The 18,926-nt window shown below is 53.6% G+C and overlaps 1 protein-coding gene across 2 annotated transcripts; it reads right to left on the reverse strand.

The window, feature by feature from the left end:
* Nucleotides 1-1,703: 1,703 nt before the first annotated feature.
* Nucleotides 1,704-18,027, reverse strand: L3MBTL2 (L3MBTL histone methyl-lysine binding protein 2). Of its 2 annotated transcripts, XM_024737597.1 has the most exons (17): nucleotides 17,955-18,027; nucleotides 15,520-15,754; nucleotides 14,048-14,181; nucleotides 12,664-12,787; nucleotides 11,796-11,875; nucleotides 10,130-10,247; nucleotides 9,595-9,729; nucleotides 9,222-9,310; nucleotides 6,411-6,642; nucleotides 5,979-6,055; nucleotides 5,688-5,792; nucleotides 4,914-5,061; nucleotides 4,430-4,512; nucleotides 3,889-4,123; nucleotides 3,330-3,395; nucleotides 2,352-2,468; nucleotides 1,704-1,912 (listed from the first exon to the last, which is right to left on the reverse strand). In XM_024737597.1, exons 1-17 carry the CDS (start codon nucleotides 17,976-17,978, stop codon nucleotides 1,800-1,802), a joined length of 2,115 nt encoding a protein of 704 aa, XP_024593365.1. In that variant the 5' UTR covers nucleotides 17,979-18,027; the 3' UTR covers nucleotides 1,704-1,799. The 2 variants fall into 2 exon arrangements, with proteins under 2 accessions (XP_024593365.1, XP_024593366.1); XM_024737598.1 differs by lacking the exons at nucleotides 1,704-1,912; nucleotides 2,352-2,468 and adding an exon at nucleotides 3,636-3,691 and having other exon boundaries at nucleotides 3,329-3,395.
* Between the last annotated feature and the right edge of the window lie 899 nt (nucleotides 18,028-18,926).

Below are 18,926 nucleotides of genomic sequence, written 5' to 3' on the forward strand. Positions count from 1 at the left end.
TTTCATAACTGACACCGTCGGGTGGCATATCAGAACGCACTCTCGCTCTAAGAACAGAACGCTGACAAATTGGACTTCAGCAAGAAAGGGATTCAATTGTCTCATGCAAGTTAAGTACGGGAGGCCAGTCCAGGGCCGCAACAGCAGCTAATCGTGCCCTCCAGCTCTGCCTGTTGTGCTCACGGCACCTGTAGGCTTCACTTCTCCATTCAGGAAGAAGCAACCGAAGGCCAAAATGCCATACGAGTCCTGTTTTCCTAGAAGCTCTTCAGTCAGAACTGGATCCATGAACGGCAAGAGCATCGGGGACGATGAGTTAGTCTCAGCTGAGCAGTTTACCCTCAACAAAGGCAGAGCTGAAGTGCACACACATGCCACCTTCCTCCCCTGGGAGCTCATGCCACTGACTGACCCATCACCACTCAAGTCTGGTGTGTGTGAGATGGGGGTGGGGTCAGGCATGGTCCCTCTTTCCTGGGACCTGCCACGTCCTTGGTCGTCACTGTGTTCCACACACACCTAGTCACGTTTTGGGGAACTCAGGCTGCAAGAGGGTGCTTTCTGGGCCTGGTTTCTATACCATGTGGGCCTGCAGAGTGTCTTTAGAAAAGGAGAAAGGATCAAGTTCTCTTTGAACTGACAGGAAATCAGCTCCCCTTGGGCTGGTCACCCCATCTCTGGGATGACACCCAACAACTGGGTCCTGAGCACATCCACGGTCAGCACCCCATCTGGCAAGCACCTGACAGTCCAGGAAGCCAGATACCCGCCCGGCACAGCTGCAGCCCTTAAAGGGGTGACACAGGGGCCCACCCTGCCGTGCCGTCACTACCCAAACACGTAGAAGGAAAGAAAGGGCTGAGACAGCACCTGCCATCACCTTAGGTTCCAGGAAGAGGGTCTCTTGAAGAGAGGATGGATCAGAGGGAGGAGACAGTTTCAAAGGAGACTAACTGGGGGAAAAAAAGCAGCTGAAATTTGGGCAGATGCTAGATGAACTTCTAGAAGGTACTTTAGAGGGAAGGGGATTCAAAACATGTTACGGAGTTAAGGACACGAACAGTGAGGAAAACGAGCCAGGAAGTGTGTCCCTTCCTCCAGGAACTCCTCCAGGGCCACCTCAGCCAGCAGGGCTGACCACCCAACTCTATCACGGCCTTGTGACTTTCTGGCAGGGCCAGACCCATCTCTGGTTAACAGGAGAATGAAAAGGACAGGTCCTAGCCCCCCTGGGCTCCAGAGCGGGTTAAGTTCAATGCTGGTGGCAGCCTCCCTCTCAGGGGTTGTGTGTGCTCGAACACACATACACACACACGCTGAATATGCTCGTACACACACAGAGGCACGCGCGCGCGTGCGCACACACACACACACACACACACACACACACACACACACACACACACACAGAGGCGCGCTGAGCTCACCCCCCCCCACCAAGCAACTTGTCCTCCAGTGTGCGGCCCCTCACCCCTGGCAGTTGAGGGACACGGTGGGTGTGGATGGAGGCTGGTAAGGAAGAGCTTTGGGAACTCCAGCTGGAGAGGGAGCTGCTCACAGGCGAGTCTGTGGGTCTCAGCAGCCCTAGTCACGCCGGCCTTGCCCCGGGAGGGGGCAGAGGCGACAGGGCGGGTCCGGGAGACCCTGCGTGTTCGTTCGCTGCCCAGCGCCCACAGCACCAGGCAGCATTCACGCAGAAAGGCTCAGTCTCCAGAGGAAAGTGGGGTGGAGGGGTGGTGGCAGTCGAGGCGCCCTGGGCTGGCTGCCAGCTGGGTGGCTGGGCAGGCAACGAGGAAGTCTCAGTCATCTGTCTCCTGTTTGATGTTCTCGATGGGAACGGGCAGCTCTGGACTCGGGGCCTTGTCAGGCGTGGCCACGTCAAGATGCTCTTCCTTTACACGCACGGTAATGACTGAGGAGGAAGAGAGGTGGGGGGCAGGGAGAAGAGAGTGTGCCTGTAACTCCGGGAAGGGCGCGGCCTCAGGATCTGGGGAAGAAATCAGGCTTCCTACGGACGGGCCCTCAGGACATGGCAAGGGGAGCCCCCTCCCCCTCTGTGGGGGCAGGCAGCACAGAAGGCCTAGGGTCCCGTCACCCCAGCCGGGCAGGCTGCCCACCCTGCCAAGCACATGAGGTGGAGAGGGCCATGCGAGACGCTCGGCTCCATTCAGAGCTGGGGGTGGGTATTTGGGAAGCCCTCCAGGCCCAGTGGTCTGAGAAGGGTTGCTTGGTGCCCAGAAACTTCCCTTCAAACTTGACTCTACTCTTCTGTGCCCAGGTGGGGAAGGAGGGGGTCGGCCTCTGAGCACCGGAGCCGCCCCCAACCTCGACCCCGCGTGGGAGGCTCTTACTCTCATCAGGAATGGGCTCCGACGAGATCTTCTCTGCCGCCTGCAGGTCGTCCTCCAGCAGGGGCTTCTTGGACCCCTGTCTGAGGGGCCGGGTCTTGGTTGGTGGTACTCTTTTTCCTTTGAATAAACACACGATTAAACCCGGGATAGGGGCGCATCCACGTGGCGCACGAAGGCTGGGTCCTGCCCAGTGGTCAGGCAGCACAGCAGAGCGGAGAGTGCCAGTTTGGGAGGACAGAGGCCCCAACTCTGACCTCAGCCCCCAGGGCTGTGTGCCTGCGGCTCAGAGGCTGCCTCCAGCAAGGGACTGACACCCACCTCCCCCCACTCGCCGCCATGGTTAAGCTTCCCTTTTTGGATCCTCGCTTTCTTCATGTCTGAAGTGTGAATCCCAGCCCTACATTTTGAACGGCACAGGGTCCTGCCGCTTGGTCGCCTCCACGCCCTCACAGCATCTTAATCCTGCCTCGGGACCACACTGTCTCCTCTCTGTTCCCTTCAGGACATCCTCTCCTCTGCATGATACCACGTCAGGAAGCCCACCTCACCGCACTGGCCTGCAGCTCAGCTTGGGGCCTGCTGAGAATGGGCCTGTCTGTGGAGAGGTCCCCAAGATCAGTGGCCGCCCTTCCTCCCACTCCCTGGGGGTCATGAGGGAACGACAGCCTCAGGGAGCAACTTCCACCCGTTTCCTTTCGTACCTTTTACTTTCAAGCATGGCCTCTACACATGGCCTCCCTACACCCCAAATAGTCTCGTCTCTTTTCCTCGGTATCCTGACCACTGCCAGAGATGGAAGACTTACGCTCTGGGTCCCTGAAGACACAGGGTGATTGATGGCTGGGCCCGTGGGGCAAGGGGTGAAGGAGAGGGCGGGACCATGAAGAGCGCGACTTAGGTGGCGACACCCCACCTCCACTCCCAGGGACACAGGCTCAGCTGATCCCAGGTAGCTTTAGAGCATCACGCATCACTTACTTTTCTTCCCAAACTGTTTCTTTTTCTTCTTTGTGGCCTCTTTGGCTTTCAGAGGCGTGGTGGGCTCTGTTGTTGAAAGTATGGAGAAGAGGTGAGGAGAGAGTTCTGAGAGGACACAGGCTGTAGGCACACCCCAAGATGCCTGTCCGCCCCTCACCGGCCTCCCTGACACAGGGGACACCCCCAGAAGGAAAGCCAAAGCTGGGCAATGAGAACGGGGCGGGGGCTGCAGAGAGGGACTGGACAACAGCTGTCCCTTCTTCCCACCCTCATCACCAGGGCTCTCGGAGGGACCTAGGGAGTTACCTGGGTGCACAAGGGCACGAGCATATGACAGAGTGGGCAAGGTCAAGGAAGGAGCTCTGCAGGCCAGAGGGAGAGGGAGACAGAGAAGTCAGGACAGGGAGGGAGACAATGGGCCACTCTTTTCTTAGAAGTGGTCCAGGAGATTCTCGATCTCATGCCAAAGCACGAGGTGGGTGTGGGGCGGGGGCGTGGTTGGCAGGAAGGAAGAAGAAGAGGAAAGTCAAGAGCCCCTTAGGGCTGCGAGAGCCCAGACCTGTGGCCACGGGCGGCTGGAGCTGGTAGCCGGTGAGCTCACACCAGCCGACGGGGTAGATGTCCGGGGACTCACAGTCTACCCACTGGTCATACTCGCTGTCCCAGCCATCAAAGTGGATGCTGAGGAGACGGTGCACCACCCGCTTCACAGTGGCCACACAGATGAGCCGGGGCTCCATGAGGTCCACGGCCTCCAGCTTCATGCCCACCTTGAAACCATGGTTGGGGCAGTCCTGGGAGGGGGAACAAAGGCAATGACCAAGCCAGCCAGGGCCCTGCCCCAGAGGGGCAGACCTGGGGGAGGGAGCAGGGCTGAGCATGCCTGCGGGGGGAGGTTCCTCTGACCAGTGATCCCACTGCATTTTGTTCCCAGGCACTGGCCCTTCTGGGAAAGGGACCAGCTGAACTGTTCAGCACAGCGCCCATGTCAGAGTTTGGGACTTCTCCCCTGAAGTGGCGGACCTCAGTAGCAAAGACTCAAGAAAAGAGAAGGGGTTGGGATTGCCACCGCTGGCAATGGGCAGGACTGGTCTCCTCACCGTGTTGAAGAGTCTTGATGGAGCTGCTTTCGCCTTGGTCTTCTCCAAGTAGGTCTCCCAGCTGAAAGTGTGAGCCTCATACCCTGTAGGAGTGGAAAGTGTAGGTGAGGAGGGGGGAAGGGAAGCGGGAGGGAGTCCCGGAAGGTCTCCCAGCGCCAAAGGGGCACCTGCAGCTCAGTCAGGACCCCCCCGGAGTCTCCCCAGCAGCCTTCTTCCCTCCTCCCCAGGCTGGTACCTGCTCTAGGACCATGGTCCTGTTGTACAAGTTGTTCACTGACCAAAGGGACAAGTGGGAGCTCTGCTCACCGAGCCACATACCGGCCATGGGGCCGAGCCAGCCCAGAGTATGGGCTAGTGGTGACCCTGGGTAGCTCTGTCACCTCTCCAATCCACTCACAGACTTCAAACTCCAGGGGTCTGGCTTGGCCAGGAATTGGGGCCAGTGGCCCCACCCTGCTCCTCCCAACTGTAAGGCTCGTCTTGCCTTTTGGGGGTGTGAGCTCAATGTCATTCTTCTGGCAGAAGGTGGCTGGGAAGATGGCGTGGGAAGAGGCATGATAACAGAACCAGTCTGAGCCATCTGTGGAGGGCCCCCCGTCCACACAGATCATCAGGTAGCCATCCAGGAGGACCTAGCAGGTGGAGGGGAGGAGGGCAGACAGAACATGGTATGCTGAACTGCACCCCCATCCCAGGGTGAGGTGATACGATGGGGATGCAAGGTGGATGGATCCAACCAGAGCTGGTTCTCAGCCTTCCCCGAGCTGCTTCAGAGCACTCAGCACTGGTGTAACCCACACTCGTGAGATCATTTAGCCTCCTCACTAGATAGCAGATGCTGTGCCAGCAGGAACTGCATCTGTCTTCTTGTCAGTGTGTTCTCAGTGAACACACAGGCCCAGCCTGGAGATCTGCTGGATGGATAAATCGGCAAAACCCCCTGGAGGGCCGAAGGGTGGCTGTTGGCTCTTCAGGCTGCAGCAATAACAGAGGTTTGCAGTGAAGTCAGCCCGGCTATGGCTTGGCTAGGTCAGCACTCAAAGGAGATGGCATGTGGCAGCAGGGAAACCTACACCTGACCCAGGACAGGCTCAGGCCAGGTGTTCAGTAAGCACCTGTCCAACGCACCTCTGACCCTGACACGAAAGCAGATTCTGACCCTGACACGAAAGGAGGTAGCCCAGGAGCAGCGAGAACTGGGAAGCTCTGCCACCTCCATGCCCGCAGAAAGCCATACTGGAGGCTCCCCCAGGCTCACCTTGCAGATGGTTGCCACGCAGATGTTGCCCAGATTCAGGGGGTCAATGGCTTCCAGTTTCATCCCCTCCTCAAACCAACCGCCTTCCGTGTAGACAGCTCGAACCTTAAAGGAACGGGGCACTTGGGGAATCTCCGGGCTGGCCCATGGAAGGTGGGAAAGCAGGCCTCATCTGCCATCGGCCTGGGAAGGAAGTGGGGAGGGAAAGGGACATCCCAGGGAAGAGCTGGGGTCCGCAGGCCTGGAGTGGACCTGTGGCCAAGGGGACAGTGCCCAAGGGCTGTGCCTCACCTTCTTGAACAGATAAGGAACAGCATCACAGTAGATCTTCCGGAAAGTGGGATGGTGGGCCATGTCGCTGCGCCTCTCTTTTAGGGAAATGGCAGAGGGAGGAAGGGAGAAAAGGAAGGTGAAGCTGCTAACAGGGCCATCTCCACGCCTCCCCCAGAAATGTGCCCCCTAGACCAGAAGGTCTCTGTAGGAACTATTCAGCCCTTAGGACCCAGACTCTTCCCACATCACATGGAAGGGATGTGGCCTGTAGCCTCTAGTTTCAAACCAGTTTTTAACACTTCAACCTGAGTATCCTGAGTCAAGGCACTCAACCTCTCGGGATACTTGGTCAAGTCCTGCCATCCGCACGGTAGAGATGATCGCCTCTACCGTGCAGCATAGTTGTGGGGTGTAGAGATGTGCCCTCACTGGCCAGGGACTTCTGCTAACCTGACAGCTTGATGCCATGGCCGACACGCCTTGACCAACCCACTGGGTGGATCAGGGGGCTCCACATGTGGCACCAGAAGTCATCATCGCTGTCGCCATCCTCGTAGAGAAGCCGTAGGCGACCCCCGATTACCGTGTCCACCACAGCCATGCGGGTCCGTGACACCTGGGACTTGTCCACCACCTCCAGCCGCATGCCCTGCCGAAAGGGGTACTTCATGCTCTCCACCATCTGCAATGACATCAGAACACAGGCCTGCTGGGGTCATGTGGACCCTCCCACCCACCTTCCTGTTCTGTCCCTTAAGAGTAATCAGAGGATGGGGAAGGTGGAGTGGAAGCACCGCACACACTGCGTCAGGAAGCAGGTAGATGAGCCCTCCTGTCCCGCCAGCTTCAACCCTGGCTCTCAAGTCCCTAGGATGATACTGATGGTATGATTTTTACATGTGCACCAAAATGCCAGTAAGTCATTATGATGGGTATTACAGAACACTTTTCAGACTAAGGAAACAGGTGCCCCAGAGAGGTCACGTGACTTACCCAGAGTCACACAGGCTCGTGAGTGGCAGAGCTGGGCCGCAGATCTGGCTCTGGTGTCCAGCTTTGTGCTCTTTCAGGGATCTGCACTCCGACCACACGGGCACCCCGCTCCCCTCTACCTGCTGGCCCCCACTGACGGCACACACAAGCCTCGCATTTAGGGAACTGAGTGCCCCTTGCCTCCATACATCTAATTTCAGCTCCAGCCCCTCTGCACTGCAGCTCTGAACGGCTCTCATAGCACCTCAGTAGTGATGCTTGTCCCTCTGACACAGCAAAGGACAGTGACCAAGATGTCCACAAGCTGCTCTAGAGCCCTGGTGGCGGGGCCTGGGTGAGGAGACGGGAGGTTCTTTGTCTGCTGTGACTTTGGTGCTGTCCTGCCGGGGGTAGAGGATGGTTACCTAAGCTCTGTAGGGCTTTTCCAGTACCAGGGCACTGCGGGCTCAGGGAGAAGCATCCCAGTCTCCACGTGACAGGGGGCTGAGCAGTGCTATTCCAAATCCCACCAGGAGGGGGAGCGGCTCAAGGGTCTCAAAGCAGCCACCAGGACACAGATCTTTCACCCTCAGCTCAAGGGCTGGAATATACCAGGCCCATTTAGCAGAGGGAGAGACACCGGGTGAGAACTGGGCTGGGGTCCCTCTGGGCCGCCTCCCTGCCGCTGGCCTTTCCTGACAAGCTCCTTTCCTCTGTGCCCACTGGTGCAGCCCACGACCCGACAACGCTTTATTGCCCTCCTTTGTTTAAGGTCACACACTGGAACTCAAGGTCTGTAAAAGCAGAAGCTAGGTTTGAGTCATTTCTATTGTACATTCTCAGCTCCAAGCACAGAACTAGGCACGGAGATGCGGGACTGGATTACCATACAGGGATTGGATCTGGACTTGAGCTCCCTCCACAGACCCACCCCTCCTACCCTCTCCACCGGCAATCTTCAGAGGCAGCTGCTTCTGCACGCATGCCCTGCAGGGACTGGGCACATGACCGCTAGTGTGTGCTTGCTGACTGTTCACGCAGAGCCCTGCTCTGCCACCCAGAATAAAGCTCTTTTTAATTTAAGCAGAGATGAGGCCACCTTGACAATCCTGGTGGCCTGCACACAGCCACTTGCCTCATCCTAACACTAGGGCCAGCTCATCTTCAGTCGCCAACCCTGTCCACTGTGCAAGGTACTATGGGAAATACAGGAGAAAAAGCTTGCAGTTTTGTGGAAAAGACTATGATAATTAACAAAATATAGAGAGATGAATAGCAAATGAGCACTACCCAGTACGTTCAAATAAGGGAAAAACTGCTTTTGAGGTGCTTGGAACCATTACTCATTGAAGACCAGCTAAGGCCCACGGCGCTAATGTTCTCACCAGGCATCCAGGGCCTTGGGTGAGATGGCCCCAACTACGCTCTCATCTGATTTTCCACCGCTGGCTTCCATGCCTGCCCACATCCTACCCATCAAGGTAGAATTCAAATGCCATCTTCTCCACAAAGCCTCCCTCCATACCTGCTCGTCCTGAGGCCACAAGGCCAGGTCAACCACATGTCACGGTGGTACCTGCCCTGCATCCCCTTGGCTCGCTGCTGTGACGCTTACCCAAGCAACATGAGAACAACACGTGTGGGCATCCGGGTCAGGGGCCCCAGAGACCCTAGATGTGGCCCAGGCACCTATGTGAGCGAGCCGCACAACAGGAGGCCTGGCACACAAAGGGGGAAGAGACTAAGTCTTCACTGCATATCCTTGTGATCCCTTTGAATTTTTACCATGTGTATGATTTTTTATGTTAAAGAACTAAATAATTTTTAAAAATTAAATGCCACACAGATGATTTTGAGGCACATCTCTGGTACAAAATCAAGGCTATTTTATAATTTTTCATGGGTGTGACTTCATTTCCTCTGCCAGACTGGACGGTCCCAGATGGCAGGGTCCACATTCTCCATATTTCCAGTGCCTTGTATACAACAAGTACTTAATAAAATCTATTGAATGAACTCTCCTGAAAATGCTATGAGCAAAGGTAAGGATCTAGAAGAAGAAATGGCAGACAAAGCAACATGATCGATGCATCTGAGCAGGGAGGAGGCTATTAGGCTGGGAAGGCAGACGACACCCACCATCCATCCTTAGGAAATCTGGAGCCACTAAGATTGCTAAGCAAAGGAGTCTTAGAAAAAATACTCCAGTGAATAGCACAAAGGACAGATCAAACGGGATAGGGGCTGGAAGGAGATCAGTTAGGAGACCCACAGGGCTCACTGCCAGACCTTGATATGGAAATCCACGGGAAGCGTCCTGGAGCCCACCAACCGTTTCATGAGGTAGCCCTTCCAATCGGTGAACTTGGCATGAATGGCTGCAGAGACAGAGCAGAACCCTGAGTACAGACTGACAACACTCCCACTGATGGGGCACCAAAGCTGCCCCAGAGAGCAGCAGAGGGGCCTAAATAACTTATTTCTGCCTTTTCAGGCCAGCAATCACCATCTTATAAAACCGGACTCCCCCAACTTGGACCTGCCACAGGGCCTCTGGGACAAGGCAGGACAGGAAGCAAGGAGGCAGGTGGGCCCTGTTCTGGTCTAACTGCTCCCAAGGGCCCCACAGGAACCAGGACAGGGAACGTTCTCATCAACTCACTCCGCGGGGGCACCAGGATCTTGCTGTTGATGGCACACCAGCCGATGGGGTGGACATCCACAGTCCCCAGGTTGCACCAGAAGTCATGGCTGGCGTCATTTTCAAAGCCTTCATACCGGAGCAGCACCCGGTACCCTGAGAAGGAGGAGGGAGCGGTGTGCTCTTAGGCCTTCGCTCTTCTCCAGCCTAAACAGGACTTGTGCTGACTATTTCAAGAACTCCTTCCACAACAGCCAGAGTAAAAACAAACCCACACCACGTACTCGGAAAGCAGTACAGCACAGGAGGGAGAATAATTTTCTATAGCCTGATCAACCCTGGAATGAACTTAAAAGATGGGAGTTTCCAAACTCGCCAAGCTCTGTGGTCCCCTCTAAGGTAGGCAAGATAAAAGAACAGCAAGAAGGGAGGCAGAAACTCCAGCAGGCGGGTTTTTGTGTTTGTTTTATGAAGCTGATTTCTGCTCCACCACTGCCTGTCCATCTGGAGATGTCACTGCCCAGCCCGACCCTGCCTCGGCCGGAGGAATACCCACCTGCCGCCTGGATGACCGAGGCGATCCAGTACACACGGCTGGGGAGCACAGCATCGCTGTTGAGCACCTCCACCTTCATCCCCTTCATCACATCCTCCCACTGGTCATAGAGTGGGACCTGTAAGGGGGACAGTGAGCCACCTGGGCTGGCAGAGGAGAGCAGCTGGCTGAGGGGCCTCGCGAGAGTCTGCGTCCTTCCTCCTTCGCCCCTCAGCATTGCCCCTCACTCCTTGTGTGTGGAAGGCCAGGCCGGGGACCAGGGATGAAGAGACGGGCAAGACATGGTGGTGGGACTGGGCAGAGACCCAGAGTCAGAGGTCCTGGGTGCTAAGCTCTCCAGGGCCGCTCCTGGCTGCTATCCTCATGGGCACACCATGGCTGCGCCAGCCTGCGTGACAGTCACGACGCCTAACAGTTTCTCACCCTCACCACGTGCCAGGTGCCATTCTCGGCACAAATAGCACCACTTCCAGTCGTCACTCCACCTGGGCCGTTAGGACCACGACCCCTGGTCTCGCAGCTGTCGCCAGGCTGGCTCTCACAGAGCCGGCTGCCCACCCACCGCTCTGGCACGTCCTTTCTCCACCTCTCCTCCTCCTGTTAACATGCCCCCGACAGCACTGGACTGCTTGGGGCTGCCTCCCCAGTATCTAATCCTTACTTTGCTGCCAGTGGCACTTTGGTTCTCCTTTAGGGAGATTCTCCTTTTTTCCTTCTCAGCCCTGGTTTCAGCCAATCAGCGTATCCCATTCCATCTCCCTGGCCGGAGGGACTGGGTTCATCCCAGAACCCAGAAACAGTTATACTGCTCAGGCACGTTCAGGTGGGCTTTTTACAGAGCATATCGATGCAGACATATTAGTGTAAGTACGATGCAACTCCCCGCAATGAAATGCCTGAACTGCTAGAGAATTCAGGAAATAAAGAGCTCCCCCCACTGGGAAAGACGTGCACCTTCACTAGCACCCAGACAGGAGAGGAGGAGTTAAGCTGCACCGAGTGCCAACCTCTTCCTGATCAGCAGCCTCCCCAGAGTTCAGTAGCAGCTCAGAAATTAGAGGCTAGGAAGTGGGTTTAAAGAGGCCTCCTCCTGGATTTCCCGAGTTTAGGAAATTGGCTTGAAAGACAAGAGAGCTCCCTCGGTTTCTCTCTGCGCCTGCAGGAGACCACCGCTCAGGCCTGCCTGCTAAGTTCTTCGGCTCCAAGCCCAGCCCTCCAGGTCTCAGCCTTTGCTGTTTCTCAGTGACAGGGAGTCGGGGAGCCTTTAGAAGAAGGGACTCCAGGAGGCATCCACATTGGCCTCCCGGGACCAAGGGGCCCAGGGCAGTTCACAGCACCAAGCTTTCAACGCGAAAGCACTAAAAATGGGGGAAAAGGAGAAAGAGATTCTCAAAGTTTGCTTCTGGATATCAAAGCACAAAGTGCCATTACGTAAATAAGCGAAGTGGGGAACCTCCGAGGGGCTAGAAGCTCGCGTTGAGGGCCTGTGGGAGGACTTTCTGAAAAAGTGGACAGAAAGGTAAGCTGGAGGGAGCGGCAAAGCTGGGCTTCGAGCACCCAGACCTCACCCTGTTCTCTCCCGGTGCCGACGTTGCGAGGCAGGTGGGTGAGATGGTGGCAGCACTCAGGACCCTGCCCGCCCTCCCCTCATCCCCAGGGCACTCACGTGTTTAAAGCAGCTGACAGGAGCAGCCTTGTAACTGTGATCCTTCAGGAACTTCCCCCAGTCGAAACCCAAGACCAGCGCTGCGGGGCAAAGATGGAGAGGGTTAAAGGGTCGAAGCTGGGAGCTCCGGCAGCAGCCATTCCAGGACCCCGGGCCGGAGGGGCGGGGGCAAGCAGGTCCCTTCCTCACCCCATACCTGCCCCAGCAGCGGCCATCAGGACGGCGGAGGGCCTTATCCAAAGGCTGCCAGACTCTCAGGAATAGAGGAAACACTCAGAGGGAAATATGTCTGGTCTTCCTTCCCCAGAGAAAGACGGAAATTCAAAGACCCTTGGGCTTAAATTCCTCAGACCGCCCCCAACCTCTCATTGGCCACAGCCAATCTAAATGGGTGGGAGGTACACACACCTAGGCCCCTCCAACCCTTGAGCCTGGGGGCTCAATATCGGTCAGAAACTCAGACCATCTAGCGCAGTCGCTTCATGCCTACATTTGCTCAGAAATAGCTACACAAGCTCAGAAAGAGAGAAAGGTTCCTCCCTTATCCCATCACCCTTCTTCAAACAAGATCTGGGTCTCCACTGCCCCAGGGAAACAGAAGCCAGAGAGCTAAAGGCAATGCAAAACAAAAGAAGCTAATCCTCGCCTTTTAAATTATCAAGAGTAGGGGTCTTGGCAATTTAAGAGTGATTGAGGGATCTTCTGGGGTAATTTCACAATTACCAGGTGAGGAAGATACAATCCAAAGCAAGCCTGGGCCGGCACTTTCTAGCTGGCCACCTTTTCCAATCCTCGCTCCTTGGGAGGCCACCCCAGTCCTGGCACTGCACCCAACCTGCTTCCTGAGCACCGGTCCCTGCAGTCTTACCGTCCTGCCCTGTTGGTGTCCCATCTGCGAGTTGTCCTGTCCCTTGGGAATGGAGGAAGGCTCCAATTTTGGCAGACCAGGCAGCTTTGTGCAGGACTTTGGCCTTCTTGGTAGGTGGTTTTCCCTGGAGGGAGGAGAGGGTGTGTAGCCTAAAGGCTAAGAACAAGGCTCTGGATTTGGACAGGTTTAAATCAGGCATCAGTCCAGTTAACCTCTTTGGGACTTCAGTTTCTTCATTTGTAAATCAAGATGATAACAATGATAATGCTTAGCTCAGAGGGGAGTTCCAAGGATGGGGGTTGCCCACACTTAGCTATTGTTCAACTAGAGAGGGGGTGGGGATTGGCAGAGCCACACGCAGGGAGGGGCACTTTTACTATCTTTTAAGCCCCGCCTCTGCCAGGAACCTCTTCTTGGTGTCGTCAGCTCTCAGCCATCTCCTTCCTTTGGTGCTCCTACAAATTTATGGCAGAGAATGGGCTTCAAAGGGCTCGTGAACTGAACCATGGACTCGCTCTAGAACATACATGAATGTTCTAGAGAGAGTCCATAGCTTATCGGGTGCTCAAAGGCATCCTCCCCCAAAGTGAAAGGCCACTGATCTGGTCTGTAATTTGTAACTTAAGTACTGATCAGAAAGGCCCAGAGAATTTATTAAAGAGATCGGTGAGATAGAAATGTGGATTGAGGGAGTTCCCTGGCAGTCTAGTGGTTAGGGTTTGGCGCTTTCACTGGTTCAATCTCTGGTTGGGGAACTGAGATCTTGCAAGCTGTGAGGCATGGCCAAAATTTTTTTTTTTAATTTGGGTTTAAATTCCGGAGACCTGGGTCCAAACCCTGGCTCTTCAATTTTATTTGTGTACCTCTAAGTAAGTTAGTAAAAATTTTTGAGCCCTTAAAATCGGAATCTTTAAAAATTCATTTTTTAGGGATCACTGGTTGGACTGAGAGTGCCAAGCCCATAGCAAGTATCCCCAAACTATAGTTATAAACAATACCATTATTAGCTCACTGAGAAGGACTTTTCTATGCCTTGACTAAAATCTGCAAAATGAGGGACATAATAGTAACTGTCTCACAAAGAGAGAGATAGAGGGTATGAGGCACTAAGCAGAAGAGTGGGCACTGCAACCCTCATGCTTCACAGGACAATCACCCGGGGAGCTCGTTAAAGGCCCTGTGTCCAGGCTACACTCAGCCCCAATTAAATCAGAATCTTTGCGAGTAAGACCCAAGCATCAATATTTTTTAAGGTTTGCAGGTGACCGCAACGTGCAGTCAAGTTTGAGAACCGGTGCTGTGAAAACACAAGGCCAGTCTGCTGATTGTTCCTGTCTCAGCGCCCACAGCCCCAGGAAGGGTCTTCCAAGTGATGGCCTCTCACCTGTAATCTAGCCAAGATACTGGCTTTCTTGGAGTTGGAGGAGTAGCTCCTAGAACAGGAGACGCTGCAGAATCTCTTGGTCTTGGAGAAGAAAGCTTCCCTCGTACCCACGATACCACACATCTCACAGACAGCTGGGAAGAGAACTTAGCACATGACTTCCTTGATCGTCACTCCAAATCAAACAAAATGATGGGCCCTTCAAAACCTGGGGCACTGCATTAATCAGGTGAGTCCCAGGCCCCCTAAGGCTGACAGAACTGGAATAGAAGGTTTGGGTGTGTACACCTAAAGCTCCTTAGCACCCCTTGGCTATATGTGTCAATGGTGGGGCTAAGGAAAATCCATGAGGATGACTGGGGAAACAGGTGAGTGTTGGAAAGTTTGCAAAGAGGAAAATGAGAAGAAAAAACGTACCCATATCATTTAACTTCCGTGGACCTATTTTTTTCTCATCTATAAAGAGACTGAACTAGATCAATGTTTCATCCCTGGTATCACATCAGAGTCACTTGAGGAGCGTTTAAAAATGCCCAAGCCTTGGTTTCCCTGGTGGCGCAGTGGTTGACAGTCCGCCTGCCGATGCAGGGGACACGGGACCCAAGCCTGATTCTAATTAACTGGTCTGTGGTGGGACACAGGCATCTGTGGTTTGTTCAGAGTTCCCCAGGTGATTCTAATGTGCAGCCAGGCGATAGCATCCCTGGACCGGATGGTCTCTAATAGTTCGTTCCAGTTCTAAAGTTCTAAGATTCTAAGAGAATGGTTAGAAGAAGACAGAAGGGAGAAAGATAAAAGAAAGGGGAGAAAGGAAGAGAAGACAGGATGAATGGAAAGGAAACAAGTGGCAAACAGTATTAGATTCTCCTCTCCTAAAGAGTAAAGGGACCAGGGGACAGAAATGTCATCACGGACCATCTGGCCTCCCCATCATCACAGGCAGTCCCCACACTGGAGGCCCTGACACAGGGGTCCAGGAGCTGTGTAAGCATCACATCTCTGAAGCCAACTGTCTTCCAGATGATTCATAGGGATCCTCATCTGCCCACCCCTACCCTAACCCTCTAACCCGGAGGTCACTTTATTCTGTATTTTCCCCCCTCTCACTTCCAACCCACAAGCTATTTCTTGTCCCTTCCCAGATAGTAACCAGATCACTTTAGGTGTCCTATATTCTCAATATCTAGAGAACAGGACAATCGCAAAAGCAGCACCATGTTAATGACTGGCATCTAATATGTGCTGAATAAATATTAATTATAAGAAAGAATGAAATCACAATTTGAAATCAGACTGCAGCAGAGGAAATGACCCTTGGGGATACTTGGGATGCCTCTGCTCTCTCCTAGGGCCTTAGACATCAGATCAAAGGGCCCTTCACACCTGGACAGCTCTGCCCACCTGGCCTATATCCCCCTCTTCCTCCACAGCCTCTGAAACCTCCCCCTCTTCAGGGGACACTCTGAAGGCACCTGGCTCAGAACCACTGCCATCCACGGAGCGGGGAGTCCCAGGGCTAAGCAAATGCAAGGGGGAGGTGGGCAGCTCCCCTGCTTCCCGATCCTCATTTTCTGCTTCACTTGACTCCTCGAGGTAGGAGCTGCTCTCACTGCCCGCACTGCTGTTATAACTCCGGAAACTGTCGTAGCCACCAAAGAGCTCCAAGTCATCATCTTCCTCTTCCTCCTCCATTGGTTCTGAAGTCTCCTAGTGACACAAAAGCAGGCAGAAGGAATTATGGTTGGCTTAGTGTATGGGAAGGGAAGCTGCAGATCTGCTATCAACTCCCTTTCCAGTTCTTGGTCAAGTCAACACTTTTGGGCCAAGTGGCAGGCAGAATCAAATACTCCTTTTGCAAACACCTGGATCATTACTCTTGTTTATACATTTCTCAACTGCAAATCAAAAGAATACCTTAGGGGCTTCCCTGGCGGTACAGTGGTTAAGAATCCGCCTGCCAATGAAGGGGACATGGGTTCGAGCCCTAGTCCAGGAAGATCCCACATGCCGCAGAGCAACGAAGCCCGTGCGCCACAACTACTGAGCCTGCGCTCTAGAGCCCACAAGCCACAACTACTGAAGACCGTGCGCCTAGAGCCCGTGCTCCGCAATAAGAGAAGCCACCACAATGAAGAGTAGCCCCCATTCGCCGCAACTAGAGAAAGCCAGCGCTCAGCAGTGAAGACCCAATGAAGCCAAAAAAAAAAAAAAAAAAAAAAAAGAATACCTTAGCAAGACAGAAAACATGTATTAGGAATTCACCAAGGTCCCTCTGTGGATTTATAAGTGATGACATTTTACCATAATTCAAACAGAATACACTGATGTGAAAATATCCTAAGCAAAGTGCCTCATGAAGACTTCCTGGGGAAGATGTATTTTAGAAACTCATTCTTCCCCCTTCATCATATGTACACCAAAGTAATTTCAACTCAAAAACAACTTAAGTCAGACAAAAGTTAATTTGGGGCCCAGACTGCCCTAAAGAGGATTTTGGAGGCTAATGACACTCTAGCTATAGCACTGTGGTATATACAATAGCTTCGGACTCAGCTCTGATCCTAACTAGCTGTGGATCCTTGGGCATGTCATTTAACCTCTCTGGGTCTCAATTTTCTCATCTATAAAACAAGAAAAATATTTGGCTCCAGGAAGTGGAATGTAAATGAGATACTGTATATAAATCTACCTGGCATGTCGTAGAAAAGGTGTGAAGAATTTGGGCTCTAGGCCAGGGCTCCAATACCAACCCCACTGCTTACTAGTTACTACCATCCCTACCGTATGACCTGCAGCAGGTCAATCTCAATGCCTCAATTTCCGCACCTGTAAATGAGAACAATTCCACCTATTACATAGGCTTTGGGGGAGAAGTAAGGGTTAATACGGGCAAGGCACTCAGAGCAGTGACTTGCACACAGTATGTGCTCAATAAATGTTGGCGATTATTACTGGTTAAAAGCATGGGCTCTCAAAGCAGGTACACCTGAGTTTGAATCCAGGCTCTTCCACTTACTACCTGTGTGATTTTGTGCAAGACATTTAACCTTACTGTTCTTGGTTTCTCCATCAGTACAATGGAGATAATAACAAGCCCTCTTTAGGGGACTGCTGTAAATGCTGATATGACATGCAAAGCCTAGTTCCATTTCCAGCAGTTAGTGACAGCTCTAAAACTGTGAGCTGTCATTCTTACTCTCCACTGTATGATTCTTTTCCTTTACCCTTATAGAGTTTTTGAGCGATTCCACTTTACATTTACAACTACACATGCAAATGTGCTAGAAAGGAAACTCAAATATAAGGTGACCAGAAACCAAATGATTAAAGGATGCGTGGGTCACAGGTGGTGGTAGAGTGGAAAAAGCAAACCTGGTAGAGTTTTGGAACTTGAGGTACTTAGTGCCCATCTCCTTCACTTTACAGCCCTGTGACCCTCCTGGGGAGTCGCACCACCCCTCCAGGCCTCAGCTACCTGAAGCGCAAAAACGAGACACTGGGCTGTTGAGTATACTGGGAGATAATGCACGTGAACGCTCCGGACACGGAGGGTTTATTAAACTTTAATCATCCCTTACTTCCCACCAGGATGTGACAGGCCTTATAGTCCCTAAAGGACACCACCATGAGACAAGGAGGAGGAGGCAGATTCAGGAGCTCTCAGATTCTGAACCCAATTCCCCTTCCCCAGGCCAGGGAGGCTGTTTCTCCCTCAACTACTCGGCCCCAGCAGAACCGGAGCAAAAAGCAACGCCAATCGCCTCGGGCCCTGCTCAGCCTAACTACCTGTTTATCCATCCTTCCACCCTCCACCCTCCAGGCGTCGCTCAAAGGCCTAAAGAAGGGCCCACCGAGCGGAGCTCTCGGGGTTCCCTTTCCCAGTCACGAGAATTCCTCTCACTCTCACCTCGACGCCCCGGGTCTTCTCCATGAGACTAACAGTTTCTTCAACCGTCACCAGGTGCGGGAAGCCATATTGGCCTCGCTGCTCTCCCCGAGCGCACTCATTGGCCGCCTCCCAGAGCCGCGGGCCAATCACGCTGCAGGAAAGAGGTAAAGCCGGTTCGGCGCTCCCCTGTGCCCCTCCTCCCCGGGAGAGGGGGAAGCCGCGGACCTTATGGGACTTGTAGTTCCCCCTTGGGTGCGCTTGAAGTGGGAGGGGGCGTTGCTATAGCGACGTGAAAATTCCCCCGGCCTCAGAGCTGCGGCGGCTCGCGCGGACAGTTCTCGTTTCTCCACGCCAACCTCTTGCTATCACTCCAACCCCATTCTTCATTAAAGTTATTGAATACCTAAGATAGGTACTGTCCAGGCGCCAGGAATAACCTCGGACTCTCCCTGATCAGAAATTTAAGGTGCCCTAGGGCGGGGATGCTAGCAGAGAGACTCTTCCGGTTCAGGCAGAAACTGGAATACTCTTATGCCCAATGCTGTAAATGTCCCGCATGCTCAAAATCCTGCAAAACTCCCTCTTACATCACCATCTCCTGAAAAAAAAACTCAGATACGTGGCTCTCTGCCTCTTTCCTCTTGGATTTCCCACAACCTCCTTACACACTCGGAGTTCTAGGTGCTGTCGTAGAGCTTTACAAACATCTCAAATCAGGGATAATCAATCACCCTTTTAAAGATGAGGATGGACTTCCCTGGTGGCCAGTGGCTAAGACTCTCTGCTTCCACTGCAGGGGTACGGGTTCGATCCCTGGTACAGGAAGTTCCACATTCTACAGTGCGGCCAAAAAGCGGGGGGAAAAAAAAAGAGGACGATGAGGAAACGGTGGCTCTTTGGGTTTAGACACTTTCTAACATCACACAGGATTGGACTTTAAGATTTAGTCCAAATTCTTTCCCTATGCTATGCTGTACTCTGAGAATCTAA

The sequence above is a fragment of the Neophocaena asiaeorientalis genome, unplaced genomic scaffold, assembly GCF_003031525.2.
Source record: "Neophocaena asiaeorientalis asiaeorientalis breed wild unplaced genomic scaffold, Neophocaena_asiaeorientalis_V1.1 scaffold242, whole genome shotgun sequence".
NCBI classification, from domain to species: Eukaryota; Metazoa; Chordata; class Mammalia; order Artiodactyla; family Phocoenidae; genus Neophocaena; species Neophocaena asiaeorientalis.